General features: G+C 35.8%; 1 protein-coding gene across 13 annotated transcripts in view; it reads right to left on the bottom strand.

The window, feature by feature from the left end:
- The window catches only part of TCF12 (transcription factor 12), a 363,108-nt gene that overhangs the window by 323,654 nt on the left and 21,638 nt on the right, over positions 1 to 17,816 (bottom strand). The window contains exon 3 of one of the 13 annotated variants that reach the window (XM_078333238.1): positions 9,687 to 9,807. The exons of the other annotated variants lie outside the window; for them this stretch is intronic. Coding sequence (XP_078189364.1) covers positions 9,687 to 9,783 — 97 coding nt within the window. The 5' untranslated portion in view covers positions 9,784 to 9,807. The remainder of the gene's footprint in view (positions 1 to 9,686; positions 9,808 to 17,816) is intronic. 13 annotated transcript variants of the gene reach the window in all.

Genomic DNA, 17,816 nt, shown 5'->3' with positions numbered 1-17,816 from the left:
AGGAAAACTCTAAGATTTTTTAAATATACAAATCATGAGTATTTAATTCTTCTGTATAAACTTCATCAAATCAACAGTCTAGACACAAGCTACTGTAAAGTCATAAATGCACACATAACACAGCTATTTTCCACTTCATTAGGAGTTCTCACTGAACGGAATTCTTTAAAGTCAAGCTGTTCACATTATCATTTTAAATATTTGGTAGGATTCCACAGCTCAAAGAGACATAAAGATGTTTCAAGAGTTCCACTTTTGTATCAGAAAGTAACCTAAGAAATCTACTAACAACCTGTTCTTTCTTTTAAATGAGAACGCTGAGGCCTAGGTAAGGTTATATCACTATTTGGGAGTGTTTTCTCTTACTTGAACTGTGGTGGTTTGGGTTTGCTTTTTGTTTGTTTTTTTACATAATTACATTCTAGTCTTTTTCTTCATGTTCCTGGTATCTTTTCTTTAATATGGATAATAATATTGATTGCCCCACTGCCAATAAAGCTGTTTTCTTTCTTCAAAGGAAGCTGTCCAACACCAATTGAAGATCAGTGACTCTAAAGTCAACTAAGAACAAAAAAAGTGATACTAGACTTTTATCTCACAAAGGAAAATCTGGAGTGGTATTTAAACTGCAACACACAGCACTCAGCCAAGCAGCACTGACAACAACTAAACTTACCAGGCAACAGTTAGGCAAATTCAATCGTTTTCACATCTTACAAAGTAGTAAAGAGAAAATGCACTTTAAAGTAGCTAAAATTAACTACTGAAGCTGCGGCTTTCCAAGTTTTTTGACCACAATGCACCATTGCATATATTTTATATCACCATCTAGTGTACAGAAGCACGTATTCATATAACATACATATATATATGACATATTTATATAACAAACCAAAACGTGATAAAAACAGTCCTCTAACTACATGTGATGAATTCTCATAACTTTCATTCTATTCTACCTCTTTACCATGGTGTGTGAGATCCACTAAAGTTTTTTCTCAACCCACTAACTGGTAATGACCAGCATTTTGAAACATGAGGAAAGTTATCTACTGTAAATTACATTACTGATGTAAGCCTCAAAAATAAGTTTTCATAGGCAGTCATTTCCCAAACGTTTATTTACTAACATTTACTATATGCCTAATACTATGTGTTGGACTATGCGGTTTTAAGGCTGCTTACACAAATCTAACTATGGACCCTGTATTCTGGTGGTTTTTACTTTAATAATATGGTTAGATACATGATACTTGAGAAAGCAGACAAGTTAATCCATTTGCTCATTAAGAGTTTTTTTCTAGGTATTTTTTCTAAGATGTTTATAAGAATCCAAAACAGCATATATTTCTATTACAATTAACAGAGCATACGAATCTTCTCTCTCACCTATTGTTGTATGGAGCTACAGTGACCATATCCAATACACTTTCCTCATCCTCAAAGCAATCAGCACAGTGCCTAGCTAGCATACTGTAGGCACTTATTTAATGAATTAATTTTTTTAAACTAATTCTTACAGGTTGAGAATTCAAATATTAATTTTAAAAAGAATCACGATTAAAGAGGAGGAAAGGGTTTATTTATCAAAGAATTGGGGTAAAGTACACTAGAGAAGGCCGGGCACAGTGGCTCATGCCTGTAATCTGAGAACTTTAGGAGGCCAAGGCAGGCAGATCACCTGAGGTCAGGAGTTTGAGACCGAGCTTACCAACATGGTGAAACCCCATCTCTACTAAAAATACAAAAATGAGCCACATAAGGTGGCAGATGCCTGTAATCCTAGCTACATGGGAGGCTAAGTTGGGAGAATTACTTGAACCCAGGAGGCAGAGGATGCAGTGAGCCAAGATCGTGCCACTGCACTCCAGCCTGGATGACAGAGCAAGACTCCATCTCAAAAAAAAAAAAAAAAAAAAAATGACAATAGAGTAGGCTTTGAGTCAAGAAAAGCCCTTTGGGATATAACTATCAAAATACCTGAAATTATCAACAGAAATCTTTGTAAGACTAACTTTTGCTGCAAACATTATGTAGGACTTTCAAAATTATGTAAAAAAACAACTTGATTGTAAAAATCACTCAAACTAAATTCCATGTTATTAATTAAATCACTATTTTAAAAAAGAAATTTATACCACCATTAGGAAACTATAATTTAATCATTTCTGTACTGAATAAATTGTCCAATTCAAACTATTTGGACTAAGTCGGAATACAAATAAATTATTTATTTGACAAATGCATTTTCAAATGTTACAACTCAGACAAAGTGATTTTATTTGCAAAACGTAATCTTAGGTTGATGCAAAAGTAACTGCAATTTTTGTCTTTCTTAATGACAAAAAAACACAATTACTTTTGCACCAACCTAAGAATTTTACGAGGGCTATTTATTTTGATTTTTTTCAAGTTGTCAAAAAATTTAACAATAATCTTGCGAATTTTCTGTAAACCAAAGCAACAGACACAGATGCCTGTGAATTTCTAATTCAATATTTGAGGAATGTTTTGCTTGTACCATTACTAATACATGACTAATTTCTAAATAATTGTATTAAACAGTAAATAACAAATGCAACCATTTTAACAAAATAAGCATTTGATACCTGAATGGAAAAATTGTTCTTACATAAGTAGATTAAACAGCCAAGTCAAAACAAGAAACCTGAATATTGATTAAACTCTGTCCCCAATTTCTCAATTTATATTGGACTAGGCTTGGGGAAAAAAAGGTTTAATATGTATGTATGGTGCTTCTCCTATAAAAACTGAATTACTGCTTCAACTTTTCATGAACCTGAGTGGTTAAAAAAACACTCCTAGCACTTCAACAGTTGTCATCAAACAGAAACTTTGTTCTCTCTACATGAAATGGCTAACAGCTACTAGGAAAGGGAGAGCACTATTTTTCTCAAGATTTTAAGGGAGCTCAGCTGTGCCATTCCACATCACAGGTGACAGAGTAACTGAAAATTCAGTTTATGTTTTTGAGACGTGGATATGCCTATCATTAGAAAGTTGTAGCCTCGCATGGAAACAATGGATACTCACAGGCTATTATATTAGTAGCAGAAATCAATCTTTCATCCAGATATACCAAAGAGCACGCCAGGCTCACAGTAAATGCTCAAATATTTTTGAATAAACAAGTATTAATATTTGATCATCTACCCTGTGCTAGGCAACTGTGTTGGAAACGTAGAGAATGTAGACAAAGTCTCAGACTTAAAAAGGGACAAAAATATGATCATCCAAATGATACCTGCCACCAGAAATAAACAATAAAATTCAAAATAAGATACGACCCAATAAGCCAGAGATTTCTTACCTGCTGTAGAAGACAACGAACCATTTTTCAAACCATAAAACAAGGCTCAATACATTTGGAATGACTCAACTCATACAAAGCATGTTCTCTAACCACAATCAAACTAGAAATCAATCAGATAAATATCTCTGCAAAGAATATTCCTCCAAAATATTTGGAATCTGAATAACTCACTTCTAAATAACCCATAAGTTAAAGAAAAATGAAACGAAAAATGTTTTAAACTAACTGAAATATATCAAACTTGGTGGAATGCCACTAAAGCCGAACATAGGAGAAAATTCATAACACTAAAGACCTGTATTAGAAAAAAAGAAAGGTCTCAAACTGATGACCTCATAATCAGAAAACAACTAAATTACATCCAAACTAAGCAAGAGAAAGCAAATAATAAAATCACAGCAGAAGTCAAAGAAATGGGGAGAAATAGAGAAAAAAAAAAAACCCAAGGAACTGAAAAGCCTGTTTCTTGGGAACATCAAAAAAAAAAAAAAAAGATAAACTTTTAGTTAAAGTGATAAAGAAAAGAAGAAACAATCAATTTCAGGAATAAGAGCAGTAACATCACTACAGATTTCACAGATACTAAAAAGAATAATAAGTTCATGTCAAAAAATTAATATTTGACAACTTAGATAATATAAACAATCTTTGAGAAACAAATTATCAAAGCTCAATGAAGAGAGAGAGATTGTCTAATGTACATGGATCCGGAACTATTCCAGAAACTAAATTTGTAATTGAAAACCTCCAACGAGGTTGGGCGTGGTGGCTCAGGTCTGTAATCCCAGCACTTTGGGAGGCTGAGACGGGCAGATCCCGAAGCTGAGAGATCAAGACCATCCTGGTGGTGGCAAAATTCATCTCTACTAAAAATACAAAAATTGGCTGGGCGTGGTGCCTGTAGTCCCAACTACTCAGGAGGCTGGCTCAAGAGAATCGCTTGAACCTGGGAGGTGAAGGCTTCAGTGAGCTGAGATGGCACCACTGTACTTCAGCCTGGCGACAGAGTAAGACTCCATCTCAAAAATCAAACAAACAAAAACCTCCAATGAAAAACTTTACACATAGTTCGTCTCACTGGTGAAGTCTACCAAACAGTTGTAGATTTAGGGGGAAAATAATACCAATCATAATCGAACTCTTCTAGAAAAAAGAAACATACCAGCTAGAAGAAAACTCATCTAGAAAATTTAAAAATCCTCTAAAAAAAATTTTATAGCAAACCTTCTGGAAAATGAATGTCTATATTTTACATATCCAGCATTATACTGATGTCAAAACCAGACAAAAACATTACAAGAATTAACTACAAGGCAACATCATTCATAAACATACATGAAAAATTCTAAATAAAATTTAACAAATCTAATATAAGAACATATTTAAAGAATAATGCCTCATAACCACATGGGGTTTATCTGAAGAATGCAAACTTAGTTTAACAATCAAAAATCAATCACTGTAATCCCCCATATTAACCAATTAATGAAAACCCATGTCTCAATAGACAGAGAAAAGACATCTGGCAAAATCCAACATTTTAATAAAGGGTACTATAAAAAAGCCTACAACATCATACTCATAGATAAAAGACTAATGCTTTCTAAGATCTATAACAAGACAAGGGTATCTGTTCTCACCACTATTTAAAATTGTACTAGCGTTTCTGCAAAGTACAATCAGGCAGTTTTAAAAAGGTATCCAAATGGGAAAGCAAGAAGTGAAGTTATCTTTATTCAGAGACTACATGAGTGTTTATGAAAGACTGTCCCATGGAATGGAATCTACAGAAAGCACCAGCATTAATAAGTGAGTTTAGTTTGCACAGCATACAATGCCGCTATATAAAACTGTATTTCCATATACTAAAAATTACTCAGAAATTGAATTTTTGAAACAATGACTTACATAACAGTATAAATTATGAAACAGAGATATATCTGACAATATATGTGAGAGACCTATACTATGAAAACTACAAAACACTCCTGAGAAAGGCTAAAAACAACGTAAATAAATGGAATGCTATACCAACTACATGGGTCACAAAACTCAACTATTAAGATGTCAGTTCTCCCCAAATTGATCTAGAAATTTAACAGAATTACAATCAAAATTCCAGAGACTTTTGGTAGAAACTGACACAAGAATACTGAAATTTATATGGAAATGCATAGGACCTAGAATAGCCAAAATAACATTGGAAAAAAAACAAACCTGGAAGACTATACAAACTGATTGCAAGATTACAAAGCTTCAAGAATGAAGAAAGTGAGACAATACATAAAAACAAGAGGTGAATGGACTAAATTATAGAATAAAGAAAAATATACACATGTATTTGTGTATGTATATATACACAGAAAAAACTTTTTTATAAATGAAAAACTATTTTTGTTTACAAACACACAAAGAAATTCACTTGTGAAAGAGTAATTTATTGAATCAGTTCAACAAATGGTGTTGGAACTGTGGCTTATAGACACGCACACACACACAACTTCAATCCATACATTATGCCATATTACAAAATTAACTCAAAATTAAACCTACATGTAAAACCAAATTTTTAAAGTTCTAAAAGTAAGGCTATGTGCAGTGGCTGGCACTTGTAATCCCAGCACTTCCAAGAGGGCAAGGAGGGAGAATTCTCTGAGCTCAGGAGTTCACGACCAGCCTAGGCAACATGGCAAGACCCTGACTCTACAATAAAAAATAAGAAAATAAAAATTAGCCAAGCTCATTCCTGCAGTCCCAGCTACTTGGGAGGCTGAAGTTGGAGGATCACCTGAGCCTGGGAGGTCAAGGCCGCAGTGAGACATGATCACACCACTGCACTCCAGCCTGAGCGAGAGAGCAAAACCCGGTCGCAAAAAAAAAGTTCTAAAAGTAGACATAAGAAAAAACTTCTGTAAGCACTTAAGGAAATACTTCTTACATACAACACCAAAAGCACTATCCATAAAAGAATAACTTGATACACTGAACTGCACCAAAATTAGAAACTTCTGCTCAAGACACTCTTCAGGAGAATGAAAAGACAATCCACCAAGTAGTAGAAAATATCTGTAAATCACGTATCTCATAAAGGACCTGTATACCCAGAATATATGAAGAAATCTCAAAACTCAATAGGAAAACAAACAACCTAATTTTTAAAATGAACAACAGATATGAAGATATTTCAGCAAACAAGATAAAAGATGGCAAATAAATACATGAAAGACATTCAACATAATTAGTAATTAGAAAAATGCAAATGAAAACCACAGTGACACAGTACTGCAAACCTATTCTAATGTTTAAAATTAAAAAGAATACCATACAAAGCATTAGAAAGTATACAGAGGAACTGAAATTCTCATACATTAGAAGTGGGAATGTAAAATGATACAAACGCTTTGGCAGTTTCTTAGTAATATTAAAGACATATCTACCATATGAATGTCACACAAAGACGTGTATAAGAATGGTCATAATAGCTTTATTTGTAATATCCCAAATTGAAGACAACCCGAATGTTCATTAACAGAAGAGGGAATAAACAAATTGTGATACATGAATTATAGTTAAGAAATAAAAAAGAATAAACTATTGGTACATAAATGAATCGCAAAATAACCACACTGAGTTAAAGAAGCTAGACAAAACAGAGCATTCTGTGTGATTTATTTCTTTTAAAACGAAAGAAAATGCAGCCAAGTGCGGTGGCACACGCCTATAATCCCAGCACTTTGGGAGGCCACGGCAGGCGGATCACTTGAGGTCAAGAGTTTGAGACCAGCCTTGCCAACGTGGCGAAACCCCGTCTCTACTAAAAATAAAAAAGTTAGTTGAGCATGGTGACGCACATCTGTAATCCCAGCTACTGGGGAGGCTGAGGCAGGATAATCACCTGAACCAAGGAAGCAGATGTTGCAGTTAGCCTGTATCACACCACTGAACTACAGCCTGGGTAACACTGCTCCATCTCAAAGAAGACAAAAAAAAAAACCACTACAGAAAAGGCAAACGCACCTACTGTGGCACAAACTAGATTAGTAGTCATGTGGAAGTAAGGACTGGAGTGTGAAGAAGGACAGAAAGGAGGAATTAACAAATGCACAGGAGAAGTCTTGAGAATGATATATAGTCAATCATCCTGATTGTAGTGATGGTTTCCCATTTAAAGTTTACACCACATATGTGCTACTTATGCTGAACAGTTGCTAAAAATGTAAATAACCACATATTGCTAATGGCTAGTGTACTTAGTAGCCCCCAGGGCTACTATAAAATAAACCTAGAGCCTTTCCGTTTTCCTGTCTTCCCCACTAAACATTGTCTAGCACACCAGCAAAAAACGTACCAATTCTCCAGACACAAGAAGCTGCTTTAAAGAAACTCCATGACTCCTTAACCGTTCGTGTTAAAGCACTTTCCGGGTTGTATTATTATTTATCTGTTCACATGACTACCTATCCCAACAAACTAACTCTTCCAGGAAGGGTATATCCGTGTCACCCTTCCATCCCGGAAACCAAGCACAGAGCCTGGCACAAATTATGTGTTAAGTACATGTTAAATAAGTGTTGGTTAAATGAAGCTTACAGCTCTTTTAAAAACGTTTTTCATAAGCCAGTCTTCTTACATTGTTTTTCTTTTCCAAAAAGCACCATGACAATTGGCTATGTGTATAAGATAAGAAAAGCACTAAATCATCCTTGCCTAAAGGAAATGCTTTTAATTTCTACATAACTGAGTTTCAAGCCTTTTTCCTTTTTGCAGACTGAGTTTTACATCTATAATTTTCATATAACAAAATTACTGAATGTCTGTGTATAACAATGATCTATGTGCTTAGGATAAATATTAAATAAAACAAAGTTTCCTTAAAAAGGAGTTTACATTCAACAGATTGTCATGCTTTCTGGTATTTTTTTAATTACTGAGATAAAACTGTACATTAAGAAATGTTCCTAATACCAGCAAATGCAGAAATATATAAAATGTGCTTAATTAGGGTACAGAGTAATGCAACAGGCCAATGAGATAGGCAGCTCAGAACACCTAAAAACATAAACATTTAAAATGAGTTAATGTAATAAAGACAAAATCCAAAACTTAAATATTTTTTATAGTTAACAACTGTTTTGCCTTTTCAGAGGTCTGTGAAAGTAACCTTTCTTGGAAGTCATGAAATTGGATATTTGCTCTCATGCACAGTCACCCAAAAAATCTGCCTAAAATCAAGCAAGAAAATCAGTTAACTTAAAGGTAATCTGATTATTTGGCCTTGTGTACTTCTTCTAGGCTATAATTTCTCTGAGGAAAGAGAGTGACTTTTAGTGTCCTTACCAGGGAAAAGCATGAGCATTTTCTTCCCTCTAGTGATACAGCCTGATGAGTGCAAGCGGAAAATGCAGGAAGGTCAGTAAGCAAGTGATGCTTGCGATACATTTTGATGTTTCTACGCAAGTCTGAAAACTGTTGTTACCTCTGTACTTACCGCTGTAACCTCTAAGCTTATTCCATTATGAACTTCAGGCCCCACCTTCATTCTGAGCTGAGATCACTGGTTTGTTCTCCTCGACTCACACAAAACTTTACTGGTGTTTGCTACTTCACTGGCATTCACTCCAGAACAGTCTCTTCTAGAGTCCAATATTGGTTTGTTTTTTTTCTTTTTCTTTATAAGCAATATGCTCCAGTGGAGTCAAGATATTGTTTTTAAAGGACTGTTTTATTCGAATATTTTCCTAAGGCTAAGTAACCTTTAATACTAAATTCTTCAAAGAAAGAAAAGAAAAACTTTCTCTAAATATAAACTCCGATGTGAAGTTGCAGTAATTTTAGATCTTTTTTCTGATCATTATGACATCAGGAAAACATTATGCAGGTTTTTTTGTAAAGATCCAAAGGATGGACTTTAGCAAGTAATACTTCACACTGCATGGTGCACTGTCATTTAAAAAGCATTTTCAGGTGCTAGCTACTCAGGAGGCTGAGGCAGGAGGATCAATTGAGCCCAGGAGGTCGGGGTTACAGTGAGCCGTGATCATGCCACTGCATTCCAGCCTGGGCAAAAAAGTGAGGTCCTGCCTTAAAAAAAAAAATTCATATATATCATCTCATTTAAACTTAACAAAATCCTTATAAATGGGGCTTCTTAACCCTCACAAAAGTGATAAATCATACAAAATTAAAAGACTGATATCATCTCAGATGACATACTCTGCCTTAGAACCAACTAAATTAAGATGAGTTCCTCTCAATTACATCTGCAGGCTCTCACTTGTTTTCTCACCCAGCTCTGCTCCACGCAAGGCCATCAATTAGGCTGTGCAGCCAACACACCAGGGGCATCACTTACCTTGCAATGTAATACCTGACCAGATGTAGGTGGTTGTCTTGGCTTCATTAATAATGCCTTCATTCAAGTATCTTCCCTCCACTCTTCCACTACACATTTTCTGTTAACTATTTTTATCTCCCTAACAAGAAAGAGGATTTCTGATTTCAGCCATGATGCAGTAATTGGGACTAGATAAACCTTCTACTGTAAACAATTAAAAAATTAGAAAACACACATCAAATGACTGCTTCCAGACGCTGGAAAACAAATAATATAAGACCGTGATCCGTGAGAAAAAAGAAACTGCATGAATTCTACCATCATCCTGATCTCCTGTCTGGAGAGACTTCGTACATTACTGCGCAGAAGAAAAGGGATTTCTGACCAGAGCAGTCACCCTGAGTGAAGGGGACAGAGATTAGAGTTCTGGGAAGAAAGGCAGCTGGAAATTGTAGAGCAGAGGTCTAGAGGAGGAAGCTACGTAGAAAGATTTCAGAAACCTGCACGGAGTCCCCTTGGAGTCCCACTATGTTACTAACAGAAAACTACACGTACATAACACAGTAGAACTCCATGATGGTAGCCTAAAAACAACCAGAGTTGTAAAAACAATTCCCAGAGCTCAAACAGTATTGGGAGATGTTTTCAGTTTGAAGTAGTCTGAATACAGCCTAAACGCTGAATGTCCAAAGCATTCACTAAAGATCTCAGAAGGCTTTATTACTAATAGAGCTAAACTATTCTTAGCAAAAAGTTACTCTAATGCCGGGCACAGTGGCATATATCTATAATCTTAGCACTTTACAAGGCAAAGGAGAGCGTATCACTTAAGGTCAGGAGTTCCAGACCAGCCTGGCCAATAAGGTGAAACCCTGTCTCTCCTAAAAATACAAAAATCAGCTGGGCATGGTGGTGGGTGTCTGTAATCCCAGGAACTGGGGAGGCTGAGGCAGGAGAATTGCTTGAACCCAGGAGAGAAAGGCTGCAATGAGCCAAGATCGTGTCACTGCACTCCAGCCTGGGAGAGACTCTGTCTCAAAAAAAAAAAAAAAAGTACTCTAGACTCACTCTCACAAAAGCTTAAAAACAAGGCTTGGAGGAGCTGAATTTTCTGCCAGAAGAAAAAAGCCTTACATCTTTCAAAAAAAAATAAAAATAAAAATAAAATCCAAGCCCTCAATAATGTAACATTCACTATGTCTAGAATTTAATCCGAATCTACCAGGCATATGCAACAGCAGAAAAATGTGACCTATAACAAGAAGAAAAATTTGTCAATAGAAACAGGCCCAGAATAAAAAGGTGATACTAGAAAAACTTGAAAACCACTATTATAAATTGCTCAATTACTTAAAGAAAAACAGGAATATCTTCAGGAAAGACATGCAAGATAATTTAAAAACAAAAGAGTTTCTAGAAATAAAAAAAATACAGTTTCTGAAATGAAAAGTTTGCCAGATAGAATAAACAGATTAGACACGGCAGAAGAAAAGATCTGCAGCCAAAGACAAAATTAGAGAAACTATTAAAACTTAATTGTAAAAAGAAATTACGAGAACTTGTGGAACAGTATCAAGAGTACTAATAAATGTGTAACTGAAGCCCTAAATTGAAAGGTAAGAGAGTGGAACAAAAAATATTTGAAGATAGATGTAACGGCCAAAATGTTTTCAGATCTGATAAACCACTATAAACATACATCTCAAACAACGATACACCGAGAAACCTTGCCTTAGTCTGTTTTATGCTGCTACAAAAGGGTATGCGAGACTCTGTAATTTATTTTTTTAAAATTATTCTCACAGTCCCAAAGGCGGGAAGTCCAACATCAGGATGCTAGTGATATCTGCTAAGAGCCTTCATGCTGTGGCTGTATCATACTACGGAAAAGACAGAGGAAAAAGAGAACCACTATACAAGAAAGACCCAGAGAGGGCCAAACCCACTTTTCTAACGACTCATTTTCTTAACAAATGCACTCCTGAGATAATGACTTTAATCAATTCATGAGGGCGAAGCCCTCACAGTCTAATCATTTCTAACAATGTATCTATTAACACCATTACAATGTCAATTAAATTTCAATGTGAGCTTTGGAAGGGACATTCACACCATAGCAAGCCTGTAATCAAATTAGTGAAAAATAGAAAATCTAAAAGCAACTATAGGAAAAGTATTACATAGAAAGGAATTAAGATCATTATTGCAGACTTGAAAAACAGTGAAAGCCAAAATATAATGGAAAGACATTGTTTCATTGCCAAAAGTAAAAAAAAAAAGAGGTCAATCTAGAATTCTACATCTAGCAAAAATATCCTTCAAAAGCAAAGGCAAAGTAAAAACCTTTCAGATAAGCAAGAGTAAAGAGAATTTATTACCTGCAGTCCTGCACTATAAAAAAATGTAAAGAAAATTCTTCAGGCAAAAGGAAAATGAGACAAGATGAATACTTGAATATACACAAAGAAATGAAGTACGCTAGTAATGGAAAATACATGGATTAATATAAACTCTCTCTTAAGACGGATTAAGAAAAAGCAAAAAGACACAATTTCCAGTATCAGGCAGAAAAGACAAAACATGACTACATGCCTTAAATACAATAAAACAATAATGGAACATTGTGAACAATTTCATACCAATAAGTCAATGTACAAAAATCAATCATCATTTTCATATACCAGCAACAAACAACTGGAAATGTTTTAATGCCACATGTAACAGAACCAAAGAATATAAATATCTTAGGGATCAGATCTTTTTTTTTTTTTTTGGTAGGCAAAGTCTCACTCTATCCCCCACAATGGAGTACAGTGGCATGATCTCTGCTCACAAGAACCTCAGCCTCCCAGGTTCAAGCGATTCTCCTGCCTCAGCCTCCAAAGTAGCTGGGATCACAGGCAGCTGCCACTATGCCCGGCAAATTTTTGGATTTTTAGTAGAGACCAGTTTATGCCATGTTGGCCGGGTTGGTCTTGAATTCCTGATCTCTAATGATCCACACGACTCGGCCTCCCAAATTGCCCAGATTATAGCTGTGAGCCCACAGTGCCAGGCCAGGCATAAACTTAACAAAATGAGTGCAGACCTCCAAATTGAAACAGCAAAAGATTACCAAGGAAAATTTATAGAAGACCTAAACAGGTAAGAGATATGTTCAGGTATTGGAAGACTCAGTATTGTTAAGATATCAATATTCCCCAAATCCCAGCAGGCTTAATAGAAATTGGCAAGGTGAATACAATTTATATGGAAATAGACTCTCTTAATCTATCAAATCGAATAATTGACCCCTTCCTCCAAACACTTCTATTTATCATTTTTTACAGTCTGTATCATATTCCTCTATTTCTCATATTATTTTGCAGTTAATGTTAGTAAGCAGTGTTTGTTTAATGTACTGTGACTTGCTAACTTCACTGTCCCATGGCAAGAGAGTTCACAGAACAATCAATATTTTAAGAAAATATCTTGTGCACTAAAAATTATAATGCCAGGAATACTGCCAGCCAATCTTTCTACTCTGGCTACTGGCAAGCAGAACTCCTCAAGAAGGGGAAACAATTTTTTACTTATTATATACAGGTTTACCAAAATGCAAAAAACATATATAGAGAAAATAAAGGCCACTAAGTGATTTATTTTTTAATTCCCTTGTCTTAGAAGCTTGGTAATCTAGGCTCAGTGTTTAAAGCAATTACAAGGCAACATATCTAATCCACAATTATTTATTTGGGTAAGTATTATCCTGCTCTTGGCTGAAAATGAAACTGATAACCCATTTCTAGAGCCTTCAGAGTCTCAATCACTTAAATCTGTTCCAATCTATGCATTTTACAAAGTGGTTTTACAAAGTGTTCTCACAGCTTCTGCAAGAGACAAGATAAAGTCTTCAGTTTAATTCACCTTCTGTTATAATACGGCCCTATGGAAATAATCAAATCCATTTAACACAATATAATATACAGCGCAACAAATGAAAACTTTTGTTCTGAACACATGAAATGAAATTTCGAGTTTTTCATGTTTGTTTCTACAAAGTAATGGCCATTACCTTTAGAGAGAAAACAAGAGGAAAACAAAAGCCTCATATTCATTAATTTGAAATCAAAGATAAACACTTCATTGGTTCTAAAATAGAGTCAGACTGGTTGCCTAAAAATTAAGTAGGTAGCTTGTTAAAAATTAGGATTCCTAGGTTGAACACCAGCTTCATGCCACTGGAATGCCTGGGGCTGGGAATACAGGAATAATTGTTTAAAATCTCCCCAAGTGACTCTAATACAATGTTGGGTTTGGATTAGGCAAGAGCCAGTTCTCTTTCTACAAGCAATCCCACCATCAAATTCATTATGAAAATGATGACTTCACCAAAATTTTATATTAAATAATTGGGATATTTGATAACAGGATATTAAACCGCTGTCCACGAGACTTGCTTTTTAACAATTTGAACTAATGGCTGCATGATTTTATGGATCAGCTTTGAAACCTGATTCTGCTACTTACTAGCTTTGTTACTCAACCTACTTGAAGCCTGTTTCCTTTTTGCAAAGATGGAAGTAAAACTGAACCAGCCTCCAAGAGTTATTATGAAGAGTATGTTAAATAATTCATATAAAAGTGTGCCCTGTATAAGGGCCTATACATAAAGAACTAATATTTTACTGAATGCTTTTTATCACAGTAAGACTTGTTTTCTAAACAAGGAGAATAATTAAGTTGATAAAACTGAAATCTTATGATTGTTAAAAAATGCTAATGCTTTTCATTTTTTTAAATCTTAATTAAGTCATGCATGTAGAATTATATATAATTAGGTCAAATCATCACACATATTTTAGAAAATCAAAGATCCTACTAAAATCAGTATAGGTTCAATAACGCCCTTTACATAGTGTTCCCCTATTACCCTCCTGTTAAATGAAAAGGTGAAGTTGCAGAACTATCTGTTCCCTATTGCGTAAAAAATAAGCGGCTATGCGTCATTTACATACACATGCAAAGCTCTGAGAAGAAAGTGAACAGAGGAAAATCTCCGCAAAGGGAGTGGGAATAAGGAATAGAAAGGATTTTGTTTCTCATCAAATATATTTCCATACTGTTTAAATTTTTTAGCTTGGGCTTCCGTTCTTGCAATTGTTCAGAAGTAGTCAAAACGTTTTCAGTCACACGATACAGGCTTTCTTGAATTTGACACTTTCTATGTCACCTAGAAGGTTGGCACAAACCACTGCAAATAGATATAAGGCACTTCCTCTGCAACTAATATATTCATACTTGAACTGATAACTTCATTAAAAAGCCAACAAAAGTCTTTACAGAAAAAACTGAAAGGAATGTAAAATTAAAACCACTTTAATTTTTAAAAACTGAAGACTAGGCTAGGCGCAGTGGCTCATGCCTGTAACCCCAGCATTCCGAGGCAGGCGGATCGCAAGGTCAAGAGATCGAGACCATCCTGGCCAACATGGTGAAACCCCACCTCTACTGAAAATACAAAAAATTAGCTGGGCATGATGGCAACTGTAGTTCCAGCTACTAGCGGGGCTTAGGCAGGAGAAACGCTTGAACCCAGGAGGCGGAGGTTGCAGTGAGCGGAGATCCTGACACTGCACTCCAGGCTGGTGACAGAGTGAGACTCTCTCTCAAAAAGAAATAAAGCAGAAAAACTGAACACTTTAAATTTTTGCCTCAATGCTTTTACACTGTGTATTTACACCTAAACCAGTTGAGCCATATCAAAATAGTTCTATATTATCCATGATACAATAGCAACTTGTTCATCTTACATCAAGCACTAAACAAATGCTTTCCTAGAGTTTCCCAAAACTATCTTTACACTGGAATATATTACTTATAATATACTTTTCTAAACCAAGACAACAGTTGAAAAACTCCAAACTGGCAAAGCAGCATTTTATATCAGAAAATATTTTCCTACCACAACTCAGCCTCAGGATTATTTATAATACAAAAAGTTTGAAACATCAGGTACTCTTTAAACATCAATGAGATAGTCAATGAAAACAGTCAGATTATTATTAAATGTTAACAAAAGCTCCTTTTTCTGAACTTTCTTGCTATTCAGTGAGTATCTTCACTAAAAAGCGGCATTTATATTTTTTGAAATGTGTTTACAAACATAGCTTTGTTTCACAAAATTCAAAAATACAAAGCCTCCATTCAAATCATAAAAATACCAATTATCTCATCTTAGAATCACTGAATACATGCAAACCTGCTCTTTTCACAGATAGCAACAGGCACTTTCAGAAATCAACCTTAAGACTGGTAAGGCGGCATCTCAGAAATCTGGAGGTTCTACAATCAATGAAAGTTACTGTTTGAAAAACAAAACAAAACCAACTCTATCAGACTTCACAAGAAAATATACTCTACATATTTCAGAGATAAATCATATGACGATTGAGACATGAAGAAGCGTATTCTAGGAGCCAAAATCTCAGATCAAGTGGCCTTCAGTTAATGAGAAGCTTACAATGAACAATGTTTTGTTCTAAGAAAGATTACTGAGATGAGAATTACTACCTTTATCAGAAATCATAACTCCAGACTGATATAGCCCTACATCTCCTCACAAAATGCCTTAACCTTCAATAGATGCTTTTCTGGCCCAGCATGGTAGCTCAAAAAAAAAAAAGATGCTTTCCCTAAAACAGGATTTTTGCAAATTCTATATAGAAGAGTAACAGTGTCTCTCCAAATTACATCGGAACAGTCAATTCAACTCCTAATTTACACACAAAAAAATGTGCCCAGGAGTGGTGGCTCACGCCTGTAATCCTAGCACTTTGGGAGGCCGAGGTGGGTGGATCACCAGAGTTCAAGAGTTTGAGACCAACCGAGCCAAATGGGTGAAACCCCTGTCTCTACTAAAAATACAAAAATGAGCCGGGCGTGGTGGTGGGCGCTTATAATCCCTGCTACTCAGGCTGAGGCAGAAGAATCACATGAACCTGGGGGGGCAGAGATCATACCACTTTAAGCCAGCATGGGCAAAAGAGCAAAACTCTGTCTCAGTTTAAAAAAAAAAATTGAGACAGGGTCTCACTCTATTGTCCAGGTTGGCATGCAGTGGCAGGATCATGGCTCACTGCAGCCTCAATTTTCCTGGGCTCAGGTGATCTTCCCACTTCAGCCTCCTGAAAAGCTAGAACTACAGGTACATGCCACCACACCTGGCTAATTTTTGTATGTTTTGTAGAGACAGGGTTTCACCATGTTGCCCAGCCTGGTCTGGAACTCCTGGGCTCAAGTGATCTGCCCACCTCAGCCTCCCAAAGTGCTGGGATTATAGGTGTAAGCCACCACACCCAGCCTAAAAAAAATAATAATAATTTCAAGGTTTGGCACGACAGATCACATCTGTAATCCCAGGATTTTGGGAGGCCAAGGTGAGAAGACTGCTTGAGGTCAGGAGTTTGAGACCAACCTAGTCAACACAGTGAGACACTGTCTCTACCCAAAAAAAGAGAAAAAAAGTAGCTAGGCATGGTCACGTGCACCTGTAATCCTCAGGAGGCCAAGGCAGAAGAATCCCTTGAGTTCAGGAGTTCAAAGATGCAGTAGGCTACGATCACACCACTGTACCTCAATCTGGCCAACAGAGTGAGACCCCATTTCAAAAAGGAAAAAAAAAGAAAAAGGAAAAAGAAACAATTGTTAAAACGACATCATGTCTAGACATGCAACTTAACTTCAAAATATGAGGACAACATATTTCCTACAATCAACAAAAGCAGCTTTGGCCCCAAAATCTAAAACCAAAGACAATTTAGAGTATTAAATAAAAGGTTCACCTGGATCACAAATTGAACAGGAAAATGAACTTATAATTCCATTGAATAAGACTATCTTTTTCTGCTTTTACAACTGCTTCCTCACATCTACTCTCATACTAGATTACATAACCTCTCCTGCCTGGCTCAACTCAATTGGGGAAAAAAAAAAAAAAAAATCAAGGTTGTTTTAGAAAAAATACTGTTTCCAAAGTTTTCGCCAGCTACTGGCTTCCTAGAGTCCTCATAAAACAGAGATCCTCTGCCCAGTGAATCCCAGAATCACAAAAGCCATTCTCCCCTAAGTCTGACATTACTAAAGACCAGAAGTGCTATATGCCCTATC

The sequence above is a fragment of the Callithrix jacchus genome, chromosome 8 (assembly GCF_049354715.1).
Source record: "Callithrix jacchus isolate 240 chromosome 8, calJac240_pri, whole genome shotgun sequence".
NCBI classification, from domain to species: Eukaryota; Metazoa; Chordata; class Mammalia; order Primates; family Cebidae; genus Callithrix; species Callithrix jacchus.
The sequence above is the reverse complement of the archived record's forward strand: the minus strand, read 5'-3'. Positions and strand labels throughout refer to the sequence as shown.